At 43.0% G+C, this 22,194-nt stretch overlaps 1 protein-coding gene across 4 annotated transcripts in view; it reads left to right on the top strand.

Moving 5' to 3' along the window:
• LOC129826028 (cytosolic carboxypeptidase 1-like) overlaps positions 1-13,170 on the top strand; it is a 42,857-nt gene extending 29,687 nt beyond the window's left edge. For 3 of the 4 annotated variants that reach the window (XM_055886293.1, XM_055886295.1, XM_055886292.1), the window contains exons 20-26: positions 4,070-4,220; positions 4,371-4,551; positions 5,841-5,970; positions 6,210-6,341; positions 7,422-7,598; positions 8,544-8,704; positions 11,745-13,170. In XM_055886293.1, coding sequence (XP_055742268.1) covers positions 4,070-4,220; positions 4,371-4,551; positions 5,841-5,970; positions 6,210-6,341; positions 7,422-7,598; positions 8,544-8,704; positions 11,745-11,916 — 1,104 coding nt within the window. In that variant the 3' untranslated portion in view covers positions 11,917-13,170. The remainder of the gene's footprint in view (positions 1-4,069; positions 4,221-4,370; positions 4,552-5,840; positions 5,971-6,209; positions 6,342-7,421; positions 7,599-8,543; positions 8,705-11,744) is intronic. The other variant, XM_055886294.1, reaches the window with a different exon arrangement.
• The last annotated feature ends 9,024 nt before the right edge of the window (positions 13,171-22,194 follow it).

The raw sequence follows: 22,194 nt of genomic DNA, 5'->3' as shown, positions 1-22,194 counted from the left end.
GGCAGACAGGCATTGATGCATTCAGTTACTGTTCGATTTAACGTTAGAATGGGCAAAACGAGTGACCTAAGCGACTTTGAGCGTGGTATGATTGTCTATGCCAGGCACGCCGGTTCCAGAATCTCAGAAATGGCCGGCCTCCTGGGCTTTTTGGGGTATTACCGGGAATGGTGCGAGAAACAAAAAACATCCAGTCAGGGGCAGGCCTGTGGGCGAAAACAGCTCGTTGATGAGAGGTCGAAGGAGAATGGCAAGAATGGTGCAAGCTAACAGGCGGGCCACAAACAGGCAAATAACAGCGCAGTACAACAGTGGTGTGCAGAATGGCATCTCGGAACGCACATGTCGTCCATCCTTGTCACGGATGGGCTATTGCAGCAGACGACCACACTGGGTTCTACTCCTATCAGCTAAAAACAAGAAGTTGCGGCTCCAGTGAGCACACAATCACCGGACAATTGAGGAGTGGAAAAACATCGCCTGGTCCGACAAATCCCGGTTCCTGTTGCGTCATGCTGATGGCAGAATCAAGATTTGACGTAAACGGCATGAGTCCATGGATCCATCCTTCCTGGTGTACCACCAATCTGTAGCAACTGGGTGATGCTATCGCGTTAGCATGGACCAACATCCATGTGGAACGTTTCCAACTTGTAGAAACCATGCCCTGACAAATTCAGGCTGTTCAGGAGGCAAAGGGGGGGCCGACCCGGTACTAGATGGGTGTACCTAATGAGTGTATATCACTACCCCTATACCTACTCTAAAGGTAATATATTTCTACACCTACTCTACAGGTATAAAAGATAAATAAACTCTGGAAAAACTGTTTCACAGTTTTGGAGATTGAACATGTTAATTAGTTGAGGTGCAGTGGCTTGTGAAAGTATTCACCCCCTTGGCATTTTCTCAATTTTTTTGCCTTGCAACCTGAAATTAAAATTGATTGTTGGGGTTGTACATTTTGATTTACACAACATGCCTACCACTTTGAAGATGCGAAATGTTTTTTTTGTGTGTGTGAAACAAACAAGAAATAAGAACAGAACTTGAGTGCATAACTATTCACCCCCCCAAAATCAATACCCTCCCCAAAGTCAATACGATCCACATTTTGCAGCAATTACAGCTGCAAGTCTCTTGGGGCATGTCTCTTTAAGCTTGGCACATCTAGCCACTGGGATTTTTTACCATTCTTCAAGGCAAAACTGCTCCATCAAGTTGGATCGGTTCCACTGGTGTGCAGCAATATTTAAGTCATACCACACATTCTCAATTGTATTGAGGTCTGGGCTTTGACTAGGCCATTCCAAAACATTTAAATTTTTCCCCGTAAACCACTAAAGTGTTGCTTTAGCAGTATGCTTAGGGTCATTGTCCTGCTGGAAGGTGAACCTCCATCCCAGTCTCAAATCTCTGGAAGACTGAAAGGTTTCCCTCAAAAATGTCGCTGTATTTAGCACCATCCATTATTCCTTCAATTCTGACCAGTTTCCCAGTCCTGGCCAATGAAAAACGGTGTTCTCGGGGTAATGAGTGTTCTCGGGATGGTGTTCTCGGGGTGATGAGAGGTGTTGGATTTGCACCAAACATAGCGTTTTCCTTGATGGCCAAAAAGCTACATTTTAGTCTCATCTGACCAGAGTACCTTCTTCCATATGTTTGGGGAGACTCCCACATGCCTTTTTGCAAACACCAAACGTGTTTGCTTATTTTTTTCTTTAAGCAATGGCTTTTTTCTGGCCACTCTTCCATAAAGCCCAGCTCTGTGGAGTGTATGGCTTAAAGTGGTCCTATGGACAGATACTCCAATCTCAGCTGTGGAGCTTTGCAGCTCCTTCAGGGGTATCTTTGGTCTCTTTGCTGCCTCTCTGATTAATGCCCTCCTTGTCTGGTCCGTGAGTTTTGGTGGGCGGCCCGCTCTTGGCAGGTTTGTTGTGGTGCCATATTCTTTCAACTTTTCAATAATGGATTTAATGGTGCTCCGTGGGATGTTCAAAGTATAGACTCTGATCTATACTTCTGCACAACTTTGTCCCTGACCTGTTTGGAGAGCTCCTTGGTCTTCATGGTGCCACTTGCTTGGTGGTGCCTCTTGCTTAGTGGTGTTGCAGACATTGGGGCCTTTCAGAACAGGTGTGTACAGTCGTGGCCAAAAGTTTTGAGAATGACACAAATATTAATTTCCACAAAGTTTGCTGCTTCAGTGTGTTTAGATGTTTGTCAGATGTTACTTTGGAATACTGAAGTATAATTACAAGCATTTCATAAGTGTTAAAGGCTTTTATTGACAATTACACGAAGTTGATGCAAAAAGTGTTGACCCTTCTTTTTCAAGACCTCTGCAATCTGCCCTGGCATGCTGTCAATTAACTTCTGGGCCACATCCTGACTGATGGCAGCCCATTCTTGCATAATCAATGCTTGGAGTTTGTCAGAATTTGTGGGTTTTTGTTTGTCCACCCGCCTCTTGAGGATTGACCACAAGTTCTCAATGGGATTAAGGTCTGGGGAGTTTCCTGGCCATGGACCCAAAATATCAATATTTTGTTCCCCGAGCCACTTAGTTATCACTTTTGCCTTATGGCAAGGTGCTCCATCATGCTGGAAAAGGCATTGTTTGTCACCAAACTGTTCCTGGATGGTTGGGAGAAGTTGCCCTTGGAGGTACCATTCTTTATTCATGGCTGTGTTCTTAGGCAAAATTGTGAGTGAGCCCACTCCCTTGGCTGAGATGCAACCCCACACAAATGGTCTCAGGATGCTTTACTGTTGCCATGACACAGGACTGATGATAGCGCTCACCTTGTTTTCTCCGGACAAGGTTTTCTCCGGATGCCCCAAACAATCGGAAAGGGGATTCATCAGAGAAAATGACTTTACCCCAGTCCTCAGCAGTCCAATCCCTGTACCTTTTGCAGAATATCAGGCTGTCCCAGATGTTTTTCCTGGAGAGAAGTGGCTTCTTGCTGCCCTTCTGGAGGATGGCCTGGTGTCAAGAAGTCATCGCCTCACTGTGTGTGCAGATGCACTCACACCTGCCTGCTGCCATTCCTGAGCAAGCTCTGTACTGGTGGTGCCCCGATCCTGCAGCTGAATCAACTTTAGGAGACGGTCCTGGCGCTTGCTGGACTTTCTTGGGCGCCCTGAAGCCTTCACAACAATTGAACCGCTCTCCTTTAAGTTCTTGATGATCCGATAAATGGTTGATTTAGGTGCAATATCCTTGCCTGTGAAGCCCTTTTTGTGCAAAGCAATGATGACGGCACGTGTTTCCTTGCAGGTAACCATGGTTGACAGAGGAAGAACAATGATTCCAAGCACCACCCTCCTTTTGAAGCTTCCAGTCTGTTATTCGAACTCAAATCAGCATGACAGAGTGATCTCCAGCCTTGTCCTCGTCAACACTCACACCTGTGTTAAAGAGAGAATCACTAACATGATGTCAGCTGGTTTGTGGCAGAGCTGAAATGCAGTGGAAATGTTTTTTTGGGATTCAGTTAATTTGCATGGCAAAGAGGGACTTTGCAATTCATCTGATCACTCTTCATAACATTCTGAAGTATATGTAAATTGCCATCATACAAACTGAGGCAGCAAACTTTGTGAAAATTAATATTTGTGTCATTCTCAAAACTTTTGGCCACGACTGTGTGTGTGTGTATATATATATATATATATACTAAGATCATGTGACACTTAGCTTGCACACAGGTGGACTTTATTTAACTAATTATGTGACTTCTGAAGGTAATTGGTTGCACCAGATCTTATTTAGGGGCTTCATTGCAAAGGGGGTGAATACATATGCACACACCAATTTTCAGTTTTTTATTTTTTTGAATTAAACAAGTTATTTTTTTAATTTCACTTCACCAATTTGGATTATTTTGTGCATGTCCATTACATGAAATCCAAATAAAAATCAATTTAAATTACAGGTTGTAATGCAACAAAATAGGAAAAACGCCAAGGGGGTGAATACTTTTGCAAGGCACTGTACTACTCTACTAGCCCAACTGAGGTTACTGTTGTGTAAAGCCTCCTTATTGGCTGTGTTCCTGCCCAGATGCACCTTCAGAAGCTGGAGGCGCTGCGGACACCTCAGATCTACATGCGCCAGGACGTGCTGTGTGAGACTCTTGGTGGTAACAGCTGCCCCCTCCTCACCATCACCGCCATGCCCGAGTCCACGAGCAACGACCAGATCTGCCAGTTCAGTGAGTACTGACTGACTACTGTGATGGGGACTGACCTAGGATGACGTAAAGACATCACTTTCTCCTGTCACATTACTGTCTCATCCTTCTTTGGTGGGAGGGGGTGTTGTTGAGTGTATTTTTATGTGATGTGTGTTTGTGTGTGTCCAGGGAACCGTCCTCTGGTGTTCCTGTCAGCGCGAGTGCATCCAGGGGAGACCAATGCCAGCTGGGTGATGAAGGGCACCCTGGAGTTCCTGATGGGCAGCAGCCCCCTGGCACACAGTCTCAGGGAGGCCTACATCTTCAAGATAGTCCCCATGCTCAACCCTGACGGAGTGGTCAACGGCAAGTAAGTGTACACACACACACAACTAGAATGTGCGTATGAACATGTGCACATACTTGGCATGGACACACACAAACTGAATACTACAGTGCCTTCAAAAAGTATTCACACCTCTTGACTATTTCCACATTTTGTTGTTACAAAGTTAAAATTGATTGAATTGTCATTTTTGGTCAACGATCTAAACAAAATAATCTTATGTCAAAGTGGAAGAAAAATTCTAATATGTGAGAGAAATAAAAATAGAAGACTATCTTGATTAGATAAGTATTCAACCCCTTGAGACATGTTAGAATCACCTTTGGCAGAGAATACAGCTGTGAGTCTTTCTGGGTAAGTCTCTACGAGCTCTCCACATCTGGATTCTGCAACATTTGCCCATTATTATTTTCTAAATTCTTCAAGCTCTGTTAAATTGGTTGTTGATCATTGCTAGATAACCATTTTCAGGTCTTGTCATAGACTTTCAAGCAGATTTAAGTCAAAACTGTAACTCGTCCAGTTTAGATTTGGCATTGTGTTTTAGGTTATTATTCCTGCTGAAGGTGAATTCAGTTTTCTCCTATCACAGTCATTAAACTCTGTTACTGTCTTAAAGTCACCATTGGCCTCGTGGTAAAATCCCTGAGCGGTCTCCTTCCTCTCCGGCAACTGAGTTAGGAAGGATGCCTGTATCTTTGTAGTGACTGGGTGCATTGATACACCATCCAAAGTGTGATAAGTAACTTCACCATGCTCAAAGGGATATTCAATGTCATCTTTTTGTTTTTGTTCTTATTACCAATAGGTGCATTTCTATGTGAGGCATTGGAAAACCTCCCTGGTCTTTTGTGGTTGAATCTGTGTTTGAAATGCACTGCTCGACCGAGGGACCTTACAGATAATTGTATGTGTGGGGTACAGAGATGAGGTAGTCACTAAAAATTAATGTTGAACACTATTATTGCACACAGCATGAGTCCATGCAACTTATTATGTGACTTATTTATGTGACTTATTATGTGACTTGCACATTTTCTACTCCCAAACTTATTTAGGCTTGCCATAACAAAGCGGTTGAATACTTATTGACTCTAAACATTTCAGCTTTTCATGTGTAATTAACGTTGACATTATGGGGTATTGTGTGTAGGCCAGTGACAAGATCTCTCAATTAAATCCATTTTAAATTCAGGCTGTAACACAACAAAATGTGGAAAAAGTCAAAGGGTGTGAATACTTTCTGAAGGCCCTGTATATAACAACAACTCTATTTCTTCAACCTGTTTCTCCCTCTACCACTCTCCCTCCAGTCACCGTTGTTCTCTGAGTGGGGAGGATCTGAACCGACAGTGGCAGAGCCCCAGCCCTGAGCTGCATCCTACCATTTACCACACCAAGAGCCTGCTGCAGTACCTCGCCGCCATCCAGAGGGCGCCACTGGTGAGCCCGACCACGCGTACATACCGTAACCGCCATATGCGTGCCGTAGCCCACGATACCCTTACAGCGCTGGTCGCACGTGGCTAACTCGGTCATGCTAACCCTTAGCCATAACCTTGTCACTTTCCCTAACGGTCGTGGCGGGAGAGCCAGACGGACGAAGTTCGCCTGTCTTCATACATTCAGTCGTCCACTTCCCTGTTGGTGACTTGAGTCCTCTCCCTCCCTCTGGCGTGTAGGTGTTCTGTGACTACCACGGTCACTCCCGGAAGAAGAACGTGTTCATGTACGGTTGTAGTTTGAAGGAAACCGTATGGCAGACCAACATCAGCGCGACATCCTGTGAGCTACACGAGGACCTTGGCTACAGGGTGAGAGACACACATACAGTACACTCACATATATACTGAACGCAACAGATTTTACGGAGTTACAGTTCGTATAAGGAAATCAGTCAATTGAAATGCATTCATTAGATCCTAATCTATGGATTTCACATGACTGGAAATACAGATGTGCATCTGTTGGTCACAGGCCCCTTAAAATAAAAAGGTAGGGGTGTAGATCAGAAAAAACAGTATCTTGTGTGACCACCATTTCCATTATCTGCTGTGCATTATCATGCTGAAACATGAGGTGGGTGATGGCGTCGGATGAATGGCACGACAATGGACCTCAGGATCTCGTCATGGTATCTCTGTGCATTCAAATTGCCATCGATAAAATGCAATTGTGTTCATTGTCCGTAGCTTAAGCCTGCCCATACCATAACCCTACCGCCACCATGGGGCACTCTGTTCACAACGTGGATATCAGCAAACCGCTCGACCACACAACGCCGTACATGTGGTCTGCTGTCGTGAGGACAGTTGGACAAACTGCCAAATTCTCTAAAATGACATTGGAGGCAGCTTATGGTCGAGAAATTAACATTAAATTCTCTGTAAACAGCTCTGGTGGACATTCCTGCAGTCAATATGCCAATTGCACGTTTCCTAAACGTTTCCTAAATTTGAGACGTGGTATTGTGTTGAGTGACAAAACTGCACATTTTAGTGGCCTTTTATTGTCCCCGGCACAAGGTGCACCTGTGTAATGATCATGCTTCTTGAAATGCCACACCTGTCAGGTGGATGGATAATCTTGGCAAAGGAGAAATGCTCACTAACAGGGATTTAAACAAATTTGTGCCCAAAATTTGAGAGAAATACACTTTTTGTACTTACGGAACATTTCTGGAATCTTTTATTTCAGCTCATGGGGCCAACACTTTACATGTTGCGTTTTATATTTTTTTTCAGGGCACTTACACACACACACACTGACTGTTTCTCTTTCAGATCATCTCCTATCCATCCATAGCGAATCCTCTCTCCGACACAAACGAGCCCGCACTGGCTGTTGTTTATAGGTGTTGCACTCCAACTCTTCTCCCCTTCTCCCTCCCTCAGACTCTGCCCAAGATCCTGTCCCAGACGGCGCCGGCCTTCAGCATGGCCAGCTGCAGCTTTGTGGTGGAGCGCTCCAAGGAGGCCACGGCCCGCGTGGTGGTGTGGAGGGAGATCGGAGTCCAGCGGAGCTACACCATGGAGAGCACACTCTGTGGCTGTGACCAGGGCAAATACAAGGTGGGGGTGTATCCCAGCAATGACAAATGCAAGGGGTGTGTGTGTGTGTGTGTGTGCTGTGGAGTGTGTTTGTGTCGATACAGCCTTGTGTGTGTGTGTGTGTGTGTGTGTGGACCAACAACCAGCAGGGGGAGCCATAGTCCTGTAAATCATACTGTTAGTGACTCAAAGCTGTGTGTGTAAGTGTGTGTGTGTGTGTGTGTGTGCGCGCACTCCATGATGACTGAGTTAATGTTCGGTCTATGAGTGTCCAGTGAGTGCAGAAACCTCTGTCAGCTCCTCTCCCCCTCTCAGCACTGGGGTTGCCAATGTCAACATCTGCAGAGCCCAGGGGCAGGCTAGGGTTGCCTGTTTTGCATGGTCCCTCTCCTTCCATCCCTGCTGATTAAGTTATGCATGTGGAGGGGGAAAGTGTTTGGACAGATGTGCAGGGATCGTATTTTGTTGAGGTTCTATTTCCCATGGTCCCGCCAGGCCCGTGTCCTCTTTTTAGTTCTGCTCCGAGGCTTAACGCACTGCAACACAGTCATGTTTCTGCTACAGGCATTTTACTGGAAGCCCACTGTAGACTTGAGAGCTTGCACGTGGGACAGAAGTGTGTGTGATAATAATTAGGTAGGTGCTTATAGTTGTCCTGTTTCACACATGTACAGGTCTGTATCATAAGCATGTGTAAATTGGAAATGTGTTTTTTGCTTCTCTCAACTCTCCCGGAGAGTGGCGTCATGGCCAGGGTCAGCCATTATCAACGGTGACCTTGAATCAATTAGGGTTAAGTGCCTTGCTCAAGGGCACATTGACCGATTTTTCACCTTGTCGCTTTAACCACTAGGCTACCTGCTGTGTGTGCGTGTGCAGTGTTTGTAAGTGTTAATTATGTGTGCTTGTGTACACGCATGGGTATATACAATGTGTTTGTACAGTGAAAATAATGTGTGTGTCCAGGGGCTCCAAATAGGCACTAGGGAGCTGGAGGAGATGGGAGCCCAGTTCTGTGTGGCTCTGCTCAGGCTGAAGAGACTGACCTCGCCCCTGGAGCTGAGGAACCACGCCCACCTTCTGGACGTCGAGAGTGACCTGATCGAGACACGTTGCAAAGTCACCAGGTCAGACACATGCACACACCAAGGTTATTATAGTAAACAAAAACTGACATTGAAAATGTATACTGAAACTATTATCTTTGAATGCAAAACTAACTAATATAAAATAAAACTCATCATAAATGATGTTTTAGTTTTTTTCTTCCTGGGGTAAAAATCTAATGGGGTTTTCAATCTTCTGAATCTGGTGGTTAAATGCTGCCCGTAGATGCCGATGTCTCAAATAGGCTTAGCTTGTGCGTCACTATCAATAGTTATCACTAGCTAACAGGGAAGAAATCCGAGGGCGAGCACGGGGCGTGACTGGGCCAAGCTAGAGCAGCTTGTGAAGTTGCTGGAGCCGTTCGCAATCCACACCGACCAACTTCAAACTGACAGCCAGAGTCGCTGTCTGATGTGGTGCTCTGCCTTCTCAACCTTGAGGCACACTTGCAGTCAACTAGTGTTGCAAAACAGTTGGGACAGGTCCTCCTGAAGTCACTGTGTGAGCGCTTCGCATGCATACTGAATCCTCTGGCAGCCAACTTTCATCCAACCCCTGCAGCAGCTTGCCTGATGGACCCAAGTCTCTGGCACTTCGCTCAACAGAAATGGTGCCACTGATGAGGGAAGCAGTCTTTTGTACTTCAGCAAATAGGACAGTGCAGCCGTGGAACAGCACAAACCCCCGAAACGATGCCAGCACGTTGAATCCAGCAAGCATCTCGACCACAGTTCTTCAGAAATATAGGTCCCTCGCAGTGAAGATTGTGTCTGAGGTCACTGTACAGCCGGAGCGTCAACCCGGCAGGGCATTAAGTGGCCTGTGTGAGCTGCAGAAATACCTGGAAGAGGTAAAGGGGGGGGGCATGTTCACAGAGTCACCTCTCCAGTTCTGCCAGGCAAGGATGGCTGTTTATCCAAAGCTGTGCCCTGTGGCACTGGATATGTTTTCTGCCCCTGCATCCCAAGCGTTAGAGGAGAGAATATTCAGCGTGTCATCAGGCTTGAGAAACCGAACGACAACCTCTCTGGAACGCAGAATGTTCTTGAAGATGAACCAGAAATGATTGATCGGTTGAACAGAAACACACACACACTGGCTGGCTGTGAACTGATAGATTTGCTTAAGCTTTTTGCTGTTATTTTTTATATCTTTTTGTTAATTTCTTTTACTCCAAAAACAAACTTATATGAACAACAACTTACAGAAACACTAATTTCTAGACTACATTTCATCTGCCCTGACCCTTATGGTCACACCAGCTGTTTTTATTTACCCTATTTTCTTGCATCAGTCTAGGCGCTTATCCTTTTAAGTCACATTAGGATAGATGTATAATTTAAACCTAACTAAACCTACGTCCTAGCCATGGAGTTGTATGGAGTCCTCTAGTGGCCAAAAGCCTTTGTTAGTATGTGCAGCACCATTGAGAACTTTTGACATTTTGACTTAGTCAACTGGGAGGGACTTTCAACTTCATTGGCTGATCCCTCCCGATGACCCGGTTGGCATGGCCTGATGGCCCGGTTGGAGTCGTGACAGCCGAGTCATCAGGAAGGATAAGCCAATGATTTGTACTCATGAAGAAGAAAATGTACTCTTTCAAGATGGAGATGGCCTCAATGGCGCTGCCCATGCTCTCACAGACACCATCGTGATACAGAGATGTTATGTCTACCCAAGTCTATGGTCCTGGCCCATCACCTTATGTATTACTGCCCCCCAGTGGCAAGGAGTGACATCCCCAAAAAACAAACTGCAAATAACACATAAATGGCTCCTAGCCTCCCACGTATAGGCTACATTTATCCCTAACTCTAAAACTGAAACTAAATAATATAAAAATGAAATGGAAGTATTTATCAAACTGAAACAAAATAAATAGTAAATCAAGCCTAAAAATGAACTGAAACTATACTCAATTTCAAATAAATCGAACAACTAATAGAAATAAAAAAGTATTAAATCACAAAACTGTAATAACCTTTGTACACACACACACACACACATACTCTCCAACTTTCTAACCATACATGATCCACTAGTTGAATTGCCAGTTGCAGTGTGGCCAGCACTCAGGACAGTAGTGTAGCTGGATTGTTCGTTATCATCATCTTTAGCATCCTCATGACCTGTCAATGTGGCTCCTTCTAACAAATCTCTCCTCATGTCTTGATTTATCCATGTATAATTGATGTATTTATTTATTGAAACCCATCAAGCAGCCAGGTTAGAGACCTCGGGGCTTGGCTATAGGATCATAACAGTTTTTATGCTTTTTATCATTTAATATTTAATCATCAGACCCATGATATCATAATAAGAAGAAGATTGGAATTGTGTGTGTGTGTGTGTGTGTGTGTGTGTGTGTGTGTGTGTGTAACCTGGCTGCTTGATGTGTGTGTGTGTGTGTGTGTGTGTGTGTGTGTGTGTGTGTGTGTGTGCACATGCTGCATGTGTCTGTGGCCTTTGTGTGCTGTGTGTGTGTGTGGCTGGTCCAGAGTGAGTGAGTGTGGCCCTTGCAATATTTCTCTAATGGACTGTAATGGCTCAAGCTCTCTCACTCTGGGATCTTAACACTCCTCTCTAGACAGCACTCTGTCCATCCAGCCCATTACACAATTACACCCCGTCACACCCTCCTCCTAATCCACTTTACCTCTCTCTGGGGCGGGGTGAGGGGGGAGCAGGGGTCAATATCTGAACCCCCTCATCCACTGTCTCCACGGGATCCTCTTTCAAAGCCCTCACACCATTAAAAACCATTAAAAACCATTAAAAACCACTAAAACCACTAAACCTCGGAGACGTTTAACCATTAAACCACTAAACTGATGCATAAAAAGAGAAAACGATTAGTGATTTAATGGGATTTTTGTTGTTGGGTTAGTGTACTTTTTATTACCTGTCACTAGTTTTATCTTTCTGAATTTCTTTCTGAAATCATTTATATTTAATTTCTGTCCAGGTTCAAATCATTTTTGTTTGCTTTCAAGTACTTAGATGTTTTTAAATTGAGCCTGCCTAGAATAATGGACTGACTGTTTTGTTGTTGTCCAGCAGCAGCCCAAGTACGTACGTGCTGGAGGACGAAGAGCACTCCTTCATGGAGGAGGTGGACTACAGCGCAGAGAGTGGCGATGAACCCGACATCGACCCCGACACCGCAGACCCCCACGATAACCGCCTCTCCGACTCCGAGTCCAACAACCACAGAGACTCACTCACCTAGCTCAAACCCCCTGACCACTACTTAACCACTCTTCACCCTGTCCCTTTTGTGACCCGAGCTCGAGGAATTTCTCCTGACCATGTTGTGACCTACCTACGAAAAACTCAGGGCTAGGAGCCAGAGTTTTTTTCCCCTGGTCAGGACAAGTGTTCAGGAAAAACTCCTGTCTCTACAGCATAGTCCAAGCCACAAACTCGTGTTGCCTCCTCGATGAAACAGACCTTATTTTCCTTCCCCTCCTACCCCCACCTCCCAGATATCCCCCATAATGCTCTGACCTCACTCCTCCCCCCCTGGCCTTGGTGCATTATGGATATCACATCCATACTTATCTGCCTTGCATATCTCAAACAGATATAGATATATTGGTCAGAAGTGTTGTACAACGAATAGACACATTAGACAAATAACACAAGTTAACACAATGGTTTTGGTGCAATGTCCCCATTTGTCATGAAAATGACAAAAGTGTTACACACAGAGAATCTATAAATCTCTATTTACTTACATAATGTATGTCTATGTAATTATATCGTTACACACAAGTTGAAATGGAATGTACACCTCGGTCGTATTTACATTAAGACTGCAGTATTACACAATGACCAACTAGTAGCAGTAACGCACAATTAGCATAAACAGGAAGTTAGCAAGCAAAGTAGAACCATTTGCACATGTAGCAGATCAACATACATACCATACGCATGAACCCCGAGGTACAGGAGAGAACAATCCTTACCTAAAAGGTCAGAAGCTCAGCCCAAAGCTGAAGTTGATGTTGTGGCTCTATTTTGCGGTACTGAGAAGTACATGTATTTCTCCAGTCTGTCTGTAAGCTTAGTTGGTTGCCCGTAAACTGCAATGGTACTCAATTTTAGAAAGGTTGTTGCTTTTTAGAGAGTAGCATAAGATATTTGTTTTAGTATTTTTTTTCCTCCTAGATGTAGGTGTTACGTTTCGGTTGCGTATGTACAGTCAGTGCATGGCTATTTAAGGTTATTTTTGTAATTTATTTTGTTATTTTATTTGTGAGAAGAGGCCCTGTATGTATATGAGGAAGTATGTGTGTGTTTGGCGTGTGTATGTGTTTTTTCTAGATGGAAATGCTAGTCTACCATAGTGCAGCCAAACGCTCAAGGTGTTTGTGGGAGTAAAAAAAGCAACCTGGGCGAAACGTTTTAATTTGATTGTAAACACACATAAGTTGAAGCTTGCTATGAAATCATGGGAAATAAACGTGAATGTGAAAATGTCTGTGGATCATTTGGCTATGTATTATTATCCGTTTAGTCAATCTCAGTTTTTCTGTGTTCTGGGGATATTGTTTTGAAGGATGTGTGTGGGGTTGGTGTATGTGGGATGTGTTTTGAATGTGTTTTTAGAGGTGTTTGTTTATTCTGTTTGAGTGCAAGTGATGCGTGTGCCCTCCACTAATGCCCCTCTGGATATACAGTGCATTCAGAAAATATTCAGACGCTTTCACTTGTTCCACATTTTATGTTACAGGCTTATTCTAAAATTGTTTCAATTGTTTCCACCCCCTCCATCTACACACAATACACCATAATGATGAAGCAAAAACAGGTTTAGACATTTTTGCAAATGTATTAAAAATAAAAGAACTGAAATATAACATTTACATAAGTATTCAGACCGTTTACTCAGTACTTTTTTGAAGCACCTTTGGCAGTGATTACAGCATCTAGTCTTCTTGGGTATGACGCTACAAGCTTGGCACACCTGTATTTGGGGAGTTTCTCCCATTATTCTCTGCAGATCCTCTCAAGCTCTGTCAGGTTGGATGGGGAGCGTCGCTGCACAGCTATTTTCAGGTCTCTTCAGAGATGTTCGATCGGGTTCAAGTCTGGGCCACTCAAGGACATTCAGAGACTTGTCCCGAAGCCACTCCTGCGATGTCTTGGCTGTGTACTTAGGGTTGTTGTCCTGTTGGAAGTCTGAGGTCCTAAGTGCTCTGTACTTTGCGCCATTCATCTTTCCCTCGATCCTGACTAGTCTCCCAGTCCCTGCCACTGAAAAACATCTCCACAGCATGATGCTACCACCACCATGCTTCACCATAGAGATGGTGCCAGGTTTCCTCCCGACTTTACGCTTGGCATTCAGGCTAAATAGTTCAATCTTGGTTTCATCAGACCAGAGAATATTGTTTCTCATGGTCTGAGAGTCCTTTAGATGCCTATTTGAAAACTCCAAGCGGGCTGTCATGTGCCTTTTACTGAGGAGTGGCTTCCGTCTGGCCACTCTATCATAAAGGCCTGATTGGTGGAGTGCTGCAGAGATGGGAGAACCTCCCAGAAGGATAACCATCTCGACAGAGGAACTCTGACAGAGCTCCAGAGTGACCATCGGGTTCTTGGTCACCTCCCTGACCAAGGCCCTTCTCCCCTGATTACTCAGTTTTGCAGGCCGGCCAGCTCTAGGAAGAGTCTTGGTGGTTCCAAACTCCTCCCATTTAAGAATGATGGCGGCCACTGTGTTCTTGGAGACCTTCAACGCTGCAGACATTTTTTGGGGTACCCTTCCTCAGATCTGTGCCTTGACACAATCCTGTCTCGGAGCTCTGCAGACAATTCCTTGGACCTCATGGCTTGGTTTCTGCTCTGACAGTGCACTGTCAATTGTGGGACCTTATATAGACAGGTGTGTGCCTTTCCAAATCATGTCCAATCAATTGAATTTACCACAGGTGGACTCCAATCAAGTTGTAGAAACATCTCAATGATGATCAATGGAAACAGGATACACCTGAGCTCAATTTCGAATCTCATAGCAAAGGGTTTGAATAGTCATGTAAATAAGTTGTTTCAGTTTTTTATTCTTAAAACATTTGAACAAATTTCTAAACCTGTTTTTGCTTTGTCAATATGTGGTATTGTGTGTAGATTGATGAGGAAATGTTTATATTTCATCAATTTTAGAGTAAGGCTGTAACGTAACAAAATGTGGAACAAGGGAAGGATTCGGAATACTTTCCGAATGCACTCTGTGCCAATCTGAGGTCCGGCAAATCCTTTTGGAGGCGGTCAAAGTTCATCAGTCAACACCTGTAGAGGGGTTCGCGTCTCCAAACCAACACCCCACAGGCACCATGACATTGGACAGAGGGAAATCTATGTCTGGAGGACATGCATTCACTCGCTTTCTGTCATCTCCCTGGCTCACTATGCCGTTGATGGGCAGAGTGACAGCGGAGGAGAAGAGGGAAGCTGCAGGACACTGAGGGAGCCTTGTTGTGGTAGGAGAAGGGGTAGTGTGGGAGAATGTCAATCAGAGATGCAGAGCGTCAAACAAGCCTCTTTCCCTTTTCAGTCCCACGCCTCACTTCCTGTCTCTGACTGCCCTCTCCTGTGTCAATCACACACTTGGAAGTGCAGCGAACAAAAGACTAAAATATATTCTCCGCCCCAAACCTATTACCGTTCCTGCTCCTCTCTTAATCTGAGGAAAGGGGAGGAGGGGGGCATTCAGCTGCTCCCGAAGATCACAATGTTTATCATAGACCCTAATTAGACGCCACAACAACCAGCGTAAGCCGCACACACACAAATCACTCAGGCGCCATGCACGACTTTGTCTCACACGATCTCTGATTAGACTAAACTGAGGCCCTTACTTTGCATTGGTAATTAACATAAGTGTCCCCTCTGCTCTACTTTCCTATTTTTCTCCATCTAGAAATATGGTGGCCTGGTGAATGGTTCCTCAGCTAAGTCAACTAAAGCTATTAAAAAACCCAGACATACTCACATGGGCATAATCGGTTATTTGGAAAGCGGCGCTGACTTCCACCTCACGTTGCCATGGTAACTAGACTTATTTTCTTGAAGCAGCACTTTTCCCCCATCCGTCGTGTTATTCATTCAGCCTCCTCGAAAATGTTTCTTTTTTTCCCTCCATCTACATTTTACATTTTAGTCATTTAGCAGATGCTCTTATCCAGAGCGACTTACAGTAGTGAGTGCATACATTTTCATACTTTTTTCGTACATTATTTTCTCCGGATCTATTCTACATTCTATTCTCCTATAGCCAGTGGCCTTACCAGCCTGATGATAGATGGGACGGTAAAGAACAATAACACACACACACACTGACATATTGCAGTATTTTTCTGCCATAGTTTAAAACTCATGAGACAACATATTACCCAGGGGCTGGTTATTTATTGTGCAGTCTTTCCAGTGTCTAGGATACCTAAACTCAGATACTAGTACAAAGAAAACCTTGAGGGTGCCACAGAGTGAGAGGAAAGGCAACATGGATGTTTGTGGTGGGAGAGTCAGTGGTAGACATTATCTGACGACTGACCGGCTAGTCCTGTGTCAGCGGTTCCTGGCCAGGTCGACTGGGATGTCGATAGACGCCATCTGAGTTAAAAGCAATAACCTTCAGGTTAAAGTAGGACTGGTAGACTGAGAGTAACAGAGATCAGCTCTCTCACTCACACCAGGTTTCTACACTCCTTTTTTCACTGGTGGTATCAACTTTGTCAGTTGGTGGCACCAGCAAATGATTTGGTCGCACATATTTTTTTTATAATTGATAATGACCTGGCCTGCATTCCATACAGAACCTGTCTAATAATGACTAGCCATCTTTTAAATTGGCATCGCTTTGTGTTCTTACATTGATTTGGAGAGATTTACTGTGACAGCAAAGAAAAGAGACGTAAAATTAAGTGCTCAATGTATTTTTTGCAAATTTCAAAGTGACATGTGTTCTATCCTGCGAAATCCTGTAGAAAGCAGAATTTGAAAAAAGAAGATACTTTATACCAAAATGATACCTACATTTAATATTTAGGCTAATTGTTGTAATAGCTATAGACCCCCCCACAAAGTATGCATTACCACTTTAAGAATAATACATTTTTTAAATGGCATTATTTTTACATTCTAAAATATGTCCGAATAATGTGGGCATTGCCTGACTAAATAGGCCAAATGCTCCCGACACAAATGTGGTGTTTGTCCATGTCTGTCCATGTGGTAACTAGTCAGTTTCGCCATTTTAGATGTTGAAGGGTTATTGAGGGGTTACTGTATCATGTTTTAAAACGAGAAAGCGACCAAAAAACGGGTTCATTTGTAATGTAACGCTTTGAATGGAAAACCAAGTTGAAGCCAACGTTCATAATAACCTCACATGGTTTTACCACAACAAACACAACAGACTAAGGCAACAGATGCGACGGGAAGCAAACGAAAGCGCTTACATCTCATAAAAACTGATCAGAAATGAAATCACAGATAATTATATTGGAGCAGAAGAACTTGTATATCGGCTAACATAACTTCAATGACTTTACAAGGACCAACGAGCCTAGAGGAAATGGTCTGATTTTCAAGGTAGGCTATTCCATGATGACTGAATTTGCGCATTGCAAATATTCAACCAAGACTTTGAGCTTTTTAAATACCTGGTGTGGTTACCCATTCTTGCCTTAGCATTTACTGGTAGATATCATAACTTGGAACATCTGACCAGTGAATAACAGGTGAGGTAAGAAGAGCATAGCTGTTGGAAGAGTGACAGGTGATAGACATATGTCTAGTAAGGAATTACAGGTTAACGGAGCTGTCAATCAAACAGCTACTTACTTCAATCACAAGTCACAACAATCAGCGCCCTTGTTTGAGCTTAACATTCTTGTCTGAAAGGTCCTGCCAGCTAGGAGGTAATTTAGGTTCTGGTTTTGAGGGATCGGCGACTGAGGCCCGTACACACATTTTGCGGCAAAAAAAACGATTCACCCCATGAATTGCAACCTTGCGCAGACACGCCCCACGATTAAGCCAGCTAGAGCCAATGAGACGACTTGTTTGTTTTTACTGTGAGCTGAGTGAGCGGGTCCTAATAGAGGCGTTGTTATTGGTGCTAATATTTCATTGGGCTTCCAGACATTGAGTTGTGACAGGAATCCCCGGAGGGACCTGTCATAACATCACTAATCTCCCACAAGCCTCTGCTCCCCTTGAGGGTATCCAAGTGTGGTGTCCTCACTGTTAGATATCACAATATTGGGTTTGGAATTTTAAAAGTCAAAGTGTTGAGGGATACACAGGCGTGTTTACCTGAGAGAGAATTATTTTTATGTTTGACAAATACTGCAGTCTCTGCTGTTGTTTACAAAAAATACAATAAACCTGGTCAGGCCATATACAGTGCCTTCAGAAAGTATTCATACCCCTTGACTTATTCCACATTTTGTTATGTTACAGCCTGAATTCAAAATGGATTAACTAGATTTTGTTCTCACACTCATCTACACACAGTACCCCATAATGACAAAGTGAAAACATGTTTTTAGACTTTTTTGCAAATGTATTGAAAATAAAATACAGAAATATCTAATTTACATAAGTATTCACACACCTGAGTCAAAACATGTTAGTATCACTTTGGCAGTGATTACAGCTGTGAGTCTTTCTGGGTAAATTGTACAATAAATGCACACTATTCTTTTTTAAATTCTTCAAGCTCTGTCAAGTTGGCTGTTGATCATTAATAGACAGCCATTTTCAAGTCTTGCCAAAGATTTTCAAGCCGATTTAAGTCAAAACTGTAACTAGGCCACTCAGGAACATTCAATGTTGTCTTGGTAAGCAACTCCAGTGTGTATTTGGCCTTTTGTTTTGGGTTATTGTTCTTCTGAAAGGTGAATTTGTATCCCAGTGTCTGTTGGAAAACAGACTGATTTGCCTTTATTACAATTTTTTATCCTAAAAAACGCCACAGTCCTTCCCGATGACAAGCATACCCATAACATGATGCAGCTCCACCATGCTTTAAAATATGAACAGTGGTACTCAGTGATGTGTTGAATTTGCTCCAAACATAATGCTTTTTATTCAGGACATAAAGTTAATTTCTTTGCCACATTTTTTGCAGTTTTACTTTGTGTGTGTATTCTGTACAGACTTCCTTCTTTTCACTTTGTCATTTTGGTTAGTATTGTGGAGTAACTACAATGTTGTGGATCCATCCTCAGTTTTCTCATATCACAGCCATTAAACTCAGTAACTGTTTTAAAGTCACCATTGGCCTCATGGTGAAATCCTCTCATGGTTTCCTTCCTCTCCGACAACTGAGTTAGGAAGGATGCCTGTATCTTTGTAGTGACTGTGTATTTATACACCATTCAAAGTGTAATTAATAACTTCACCATGCTCAAAGGGATATTCAATGTCTGCTTTTCTTTTTTTTACCCATCTACCAATAGGTGCCCTTCTTTGCGATGTATTGGAAAACCTCCCTGGTCTTTGTGTTTGAATCTGTGTTTGAAACTGCTCAACTGGGGGCCTTACATATAATTGTATGTGTGGGGTACAGAGATGAGGTAGTCATTCAAAAATCATGTTAAATACTATTATAGTCCATGCAATTTATGTGACTTGTTAAGCAGATGTTTACTCCTGAATTTATTTAGGGATGTATACTTATTGACTCAAAACATTTCAGCTTTTCAATTTGAATTACTTTGAAACAAAACAAAAAAACATTTGACTATATGGAGTATTGTGTGTAGGTCAGTGACACAAAATATACATTTAATAAACTTTAAATTGAGGCTGTAACACATCAAAATTTGAAAAATGTCAAGGGGTGTGAATACTTTCTGAGGGCACTGTGTAATAAATCAAGGTCATGACCTCGAAAATACATTTCTGGTCACTGTGACCTTGACCTTCTGCCAAGGACATATTGCTTTACATATTTTGAGTCAGTCCAATGGCCTTTCTTATTTGTGCCAAATATGATCGAAATAGCTTCTGTAAATACCGAGATACCTAACATAACCACTATTCAACTGAGAATTTGTGACTTGTTTCAGGAAACTAGGCGTAGGTCGCACGTCACTACTTCACAGGAGAGGCAATTTATCAAATTGCATTTTTTGGCAGAAATACCTTCTGGAAGAGGTGAACTTTCATGTGCCCTAATAACAAACTTGTATGCCATCTGTAAATGCAAAGAAAATTATTCAATTACCAGCCTACTTGGTTTAGCCACGGAGAAAGACAGGAAGCTTCCCGCTAGCCATGATTGGCTGAGATAATGGATGCACTGGACATGCCGAGAGATGAGTTCGGATTGTTCTGCCATGTAGGCTTCTGTCTGTAACATGAGCTGTTCAGTATGATTGCAAATATGCAGAGGGAGTCGAAAAGAGAACACACAGAAGGCTGTTGTATAAAACACCTGTCTCTGGATTACATCTTCAAACTAAGGGCAATCATGGCATCCATGACAGAGAGGGAGAAGCGTCCATCCATGTATACGGGCAAGATAGCATAGCGAGCTCCATTTTCAGATATATGTTTAATTTTGTCAGAAAGTCATTTTCATTTCAAGTTAAAGCGTACTGTTATTTAGCTAGCTAACATTAGCTGGCTGGCTGGCTCGCTAGCTAATGTTACGTGTATGATCTGTGTAATATTATTCGTATCTCAGAGCCATTTGCATTGCTAGTTATAGTCTGTTAGCTAGCTAGCTAACATTGAACATGGTTGGTTAGCTACCTGCAGATTCATGCAGAGTAGTAATGTTATGAGTTGGGATTATGGTTCCTAGTTTTTTTTATTCATTTTTAAATTTATTTTAAATTCAATTTTGCTACATCAGACCAAATCGAGCCGGTCGGTCACATTTGTTCAATTTGTTTCCGGTGATTAAATGTTCAGTAATTATTACATATTTTAGTGGTTCCTAGGCCATATAGGCAAATTGAAGATATTTCAACCAATCATTATAAAAATTACTTGAGTAGATTGTTACATAGTAATCAATATTTTATAAATTCATAAATTTGACTGATAATCATAAGAAATGAGATTCTAGCCACTTCCTCATTCTGTCCCATTGTCTCATAGAGATGTATAGAGATCACAACGTTGTATCTGTCTCAATGGCACTGCCTGTGCGCTCACAGACAGCAAATATAAGGCGACAGACACAGTGTTGCGATCTCTATACATCTCTATGCGACAACGGGACAGAATTCGGAGGTTGTTAGGCCTCTTATGGAGTCAAATCAGTGTTGTGTGCTTGTTTATGAATTAACACAAGGGATTCATTTGATATCTGACCCCAAGTCAGCACTAAATGTGTGGTTATCTTTTGATCACACAACTGAGATCCTCTTGTACCTGACCGTGGATCAGTGTTAAGTGTGTGGGTTTTAATTAAGCTTCTTTCTCCCAGGGCAGGAGTGGTTAGGTGGTTTTCCATTGTGCAACCTTCTTTAGCTTGGCATCCATCTTCTGTTTGCTTCTTCACAGAGGTTCAGTTGACCACAAGATCCAATTTCAGATGATGGAATTCAACCGTAAAATAACAGTGAAGAGGGTTACAGACGGGTGGCTTGTGATCTGAGGGGCTTCATCGCTTGTTGGACTAATCAGACAATGCGGACACGGCAACAGAGGTTGAAGGACGTTACACTATTTTCACTTGTTGGAAAATGTCAGCCACACTACGAAGCAAGGTGGAGTAAATTTGATTTTCAATTCAATCAAGCTTTATATAAAACAACGGGCAATTTTCCATTCAGGAAGTACATTTCTATTAAATAAATTGACAACAATTGACCCCAGCCCTGTCATCAACTAGTGAATCTAGCTTCTCTGCACATCATTTACAGGCCAGTTTATGTACTCCTCTTAACAACAGCAAAAACAACAACAACGGTAACACTTCATTTGTATAGTCCATCTGTAGATGCTCTACAGACTGTCTACAGACAGTAACATTTCAACTAACTATCTACTAACTCTAACCCTAACCTTTACCTTTACCCTATCCCTTATTCTAAACCTAACCCTAACCGTAACCTTAGCAAGCAGTTGCTTATCAACAAATAGTTGATAGTATGGAAAATCCTATCCAAATAAAGTGTGACCATAACACCCTCCATAGCTGAACTGTTGTGTTAAAGGGAGAGGGAGAGTCCTCGAGTAACTGAAGCACTATGCTGAACAATTCAACTAAATCATTTTTTTATTCCTCTTTTCAGTGGGCTCTCATTCACCATGTACCTGACCCTGTTACACCCATACACACTATGTACATTAAACACATTTAACGTTAAACCACCTTTCATTTCCATTGAGTGCTTTAAATGGATGGCGGTCAACCCAAGCTGTGAACCAAATCAACAATTCCACTGGGAATGAAACCACCCAAACAAAATCACAGTTAGTCCTAAACCACAACTCCACTGGTCATGGACCACATCAACCCCTCTCTCCTTGCCTC

The sequence above is a fragment of the Salvelinus fontinalis genome, chromosome 28, assembly GCF_029448725.1.
Source record: "Salvelinus fontinalis isolate EN_2023a chromosome 28, ASM2944872v1, whole genome shotgun sequence".
Taxonomy (NCBI): domain Eukaryota; kingdom Metazoa; phylum Chordata; class Actinopteri; order Salmoniformes; family Salmonidae; genus Salvelinus; species Salvelinus fontinalis.
Note: the sequence above shows the minus strand (reverse complement) of the source record. Positions and strands in the feature narration are given on the sequence as shown.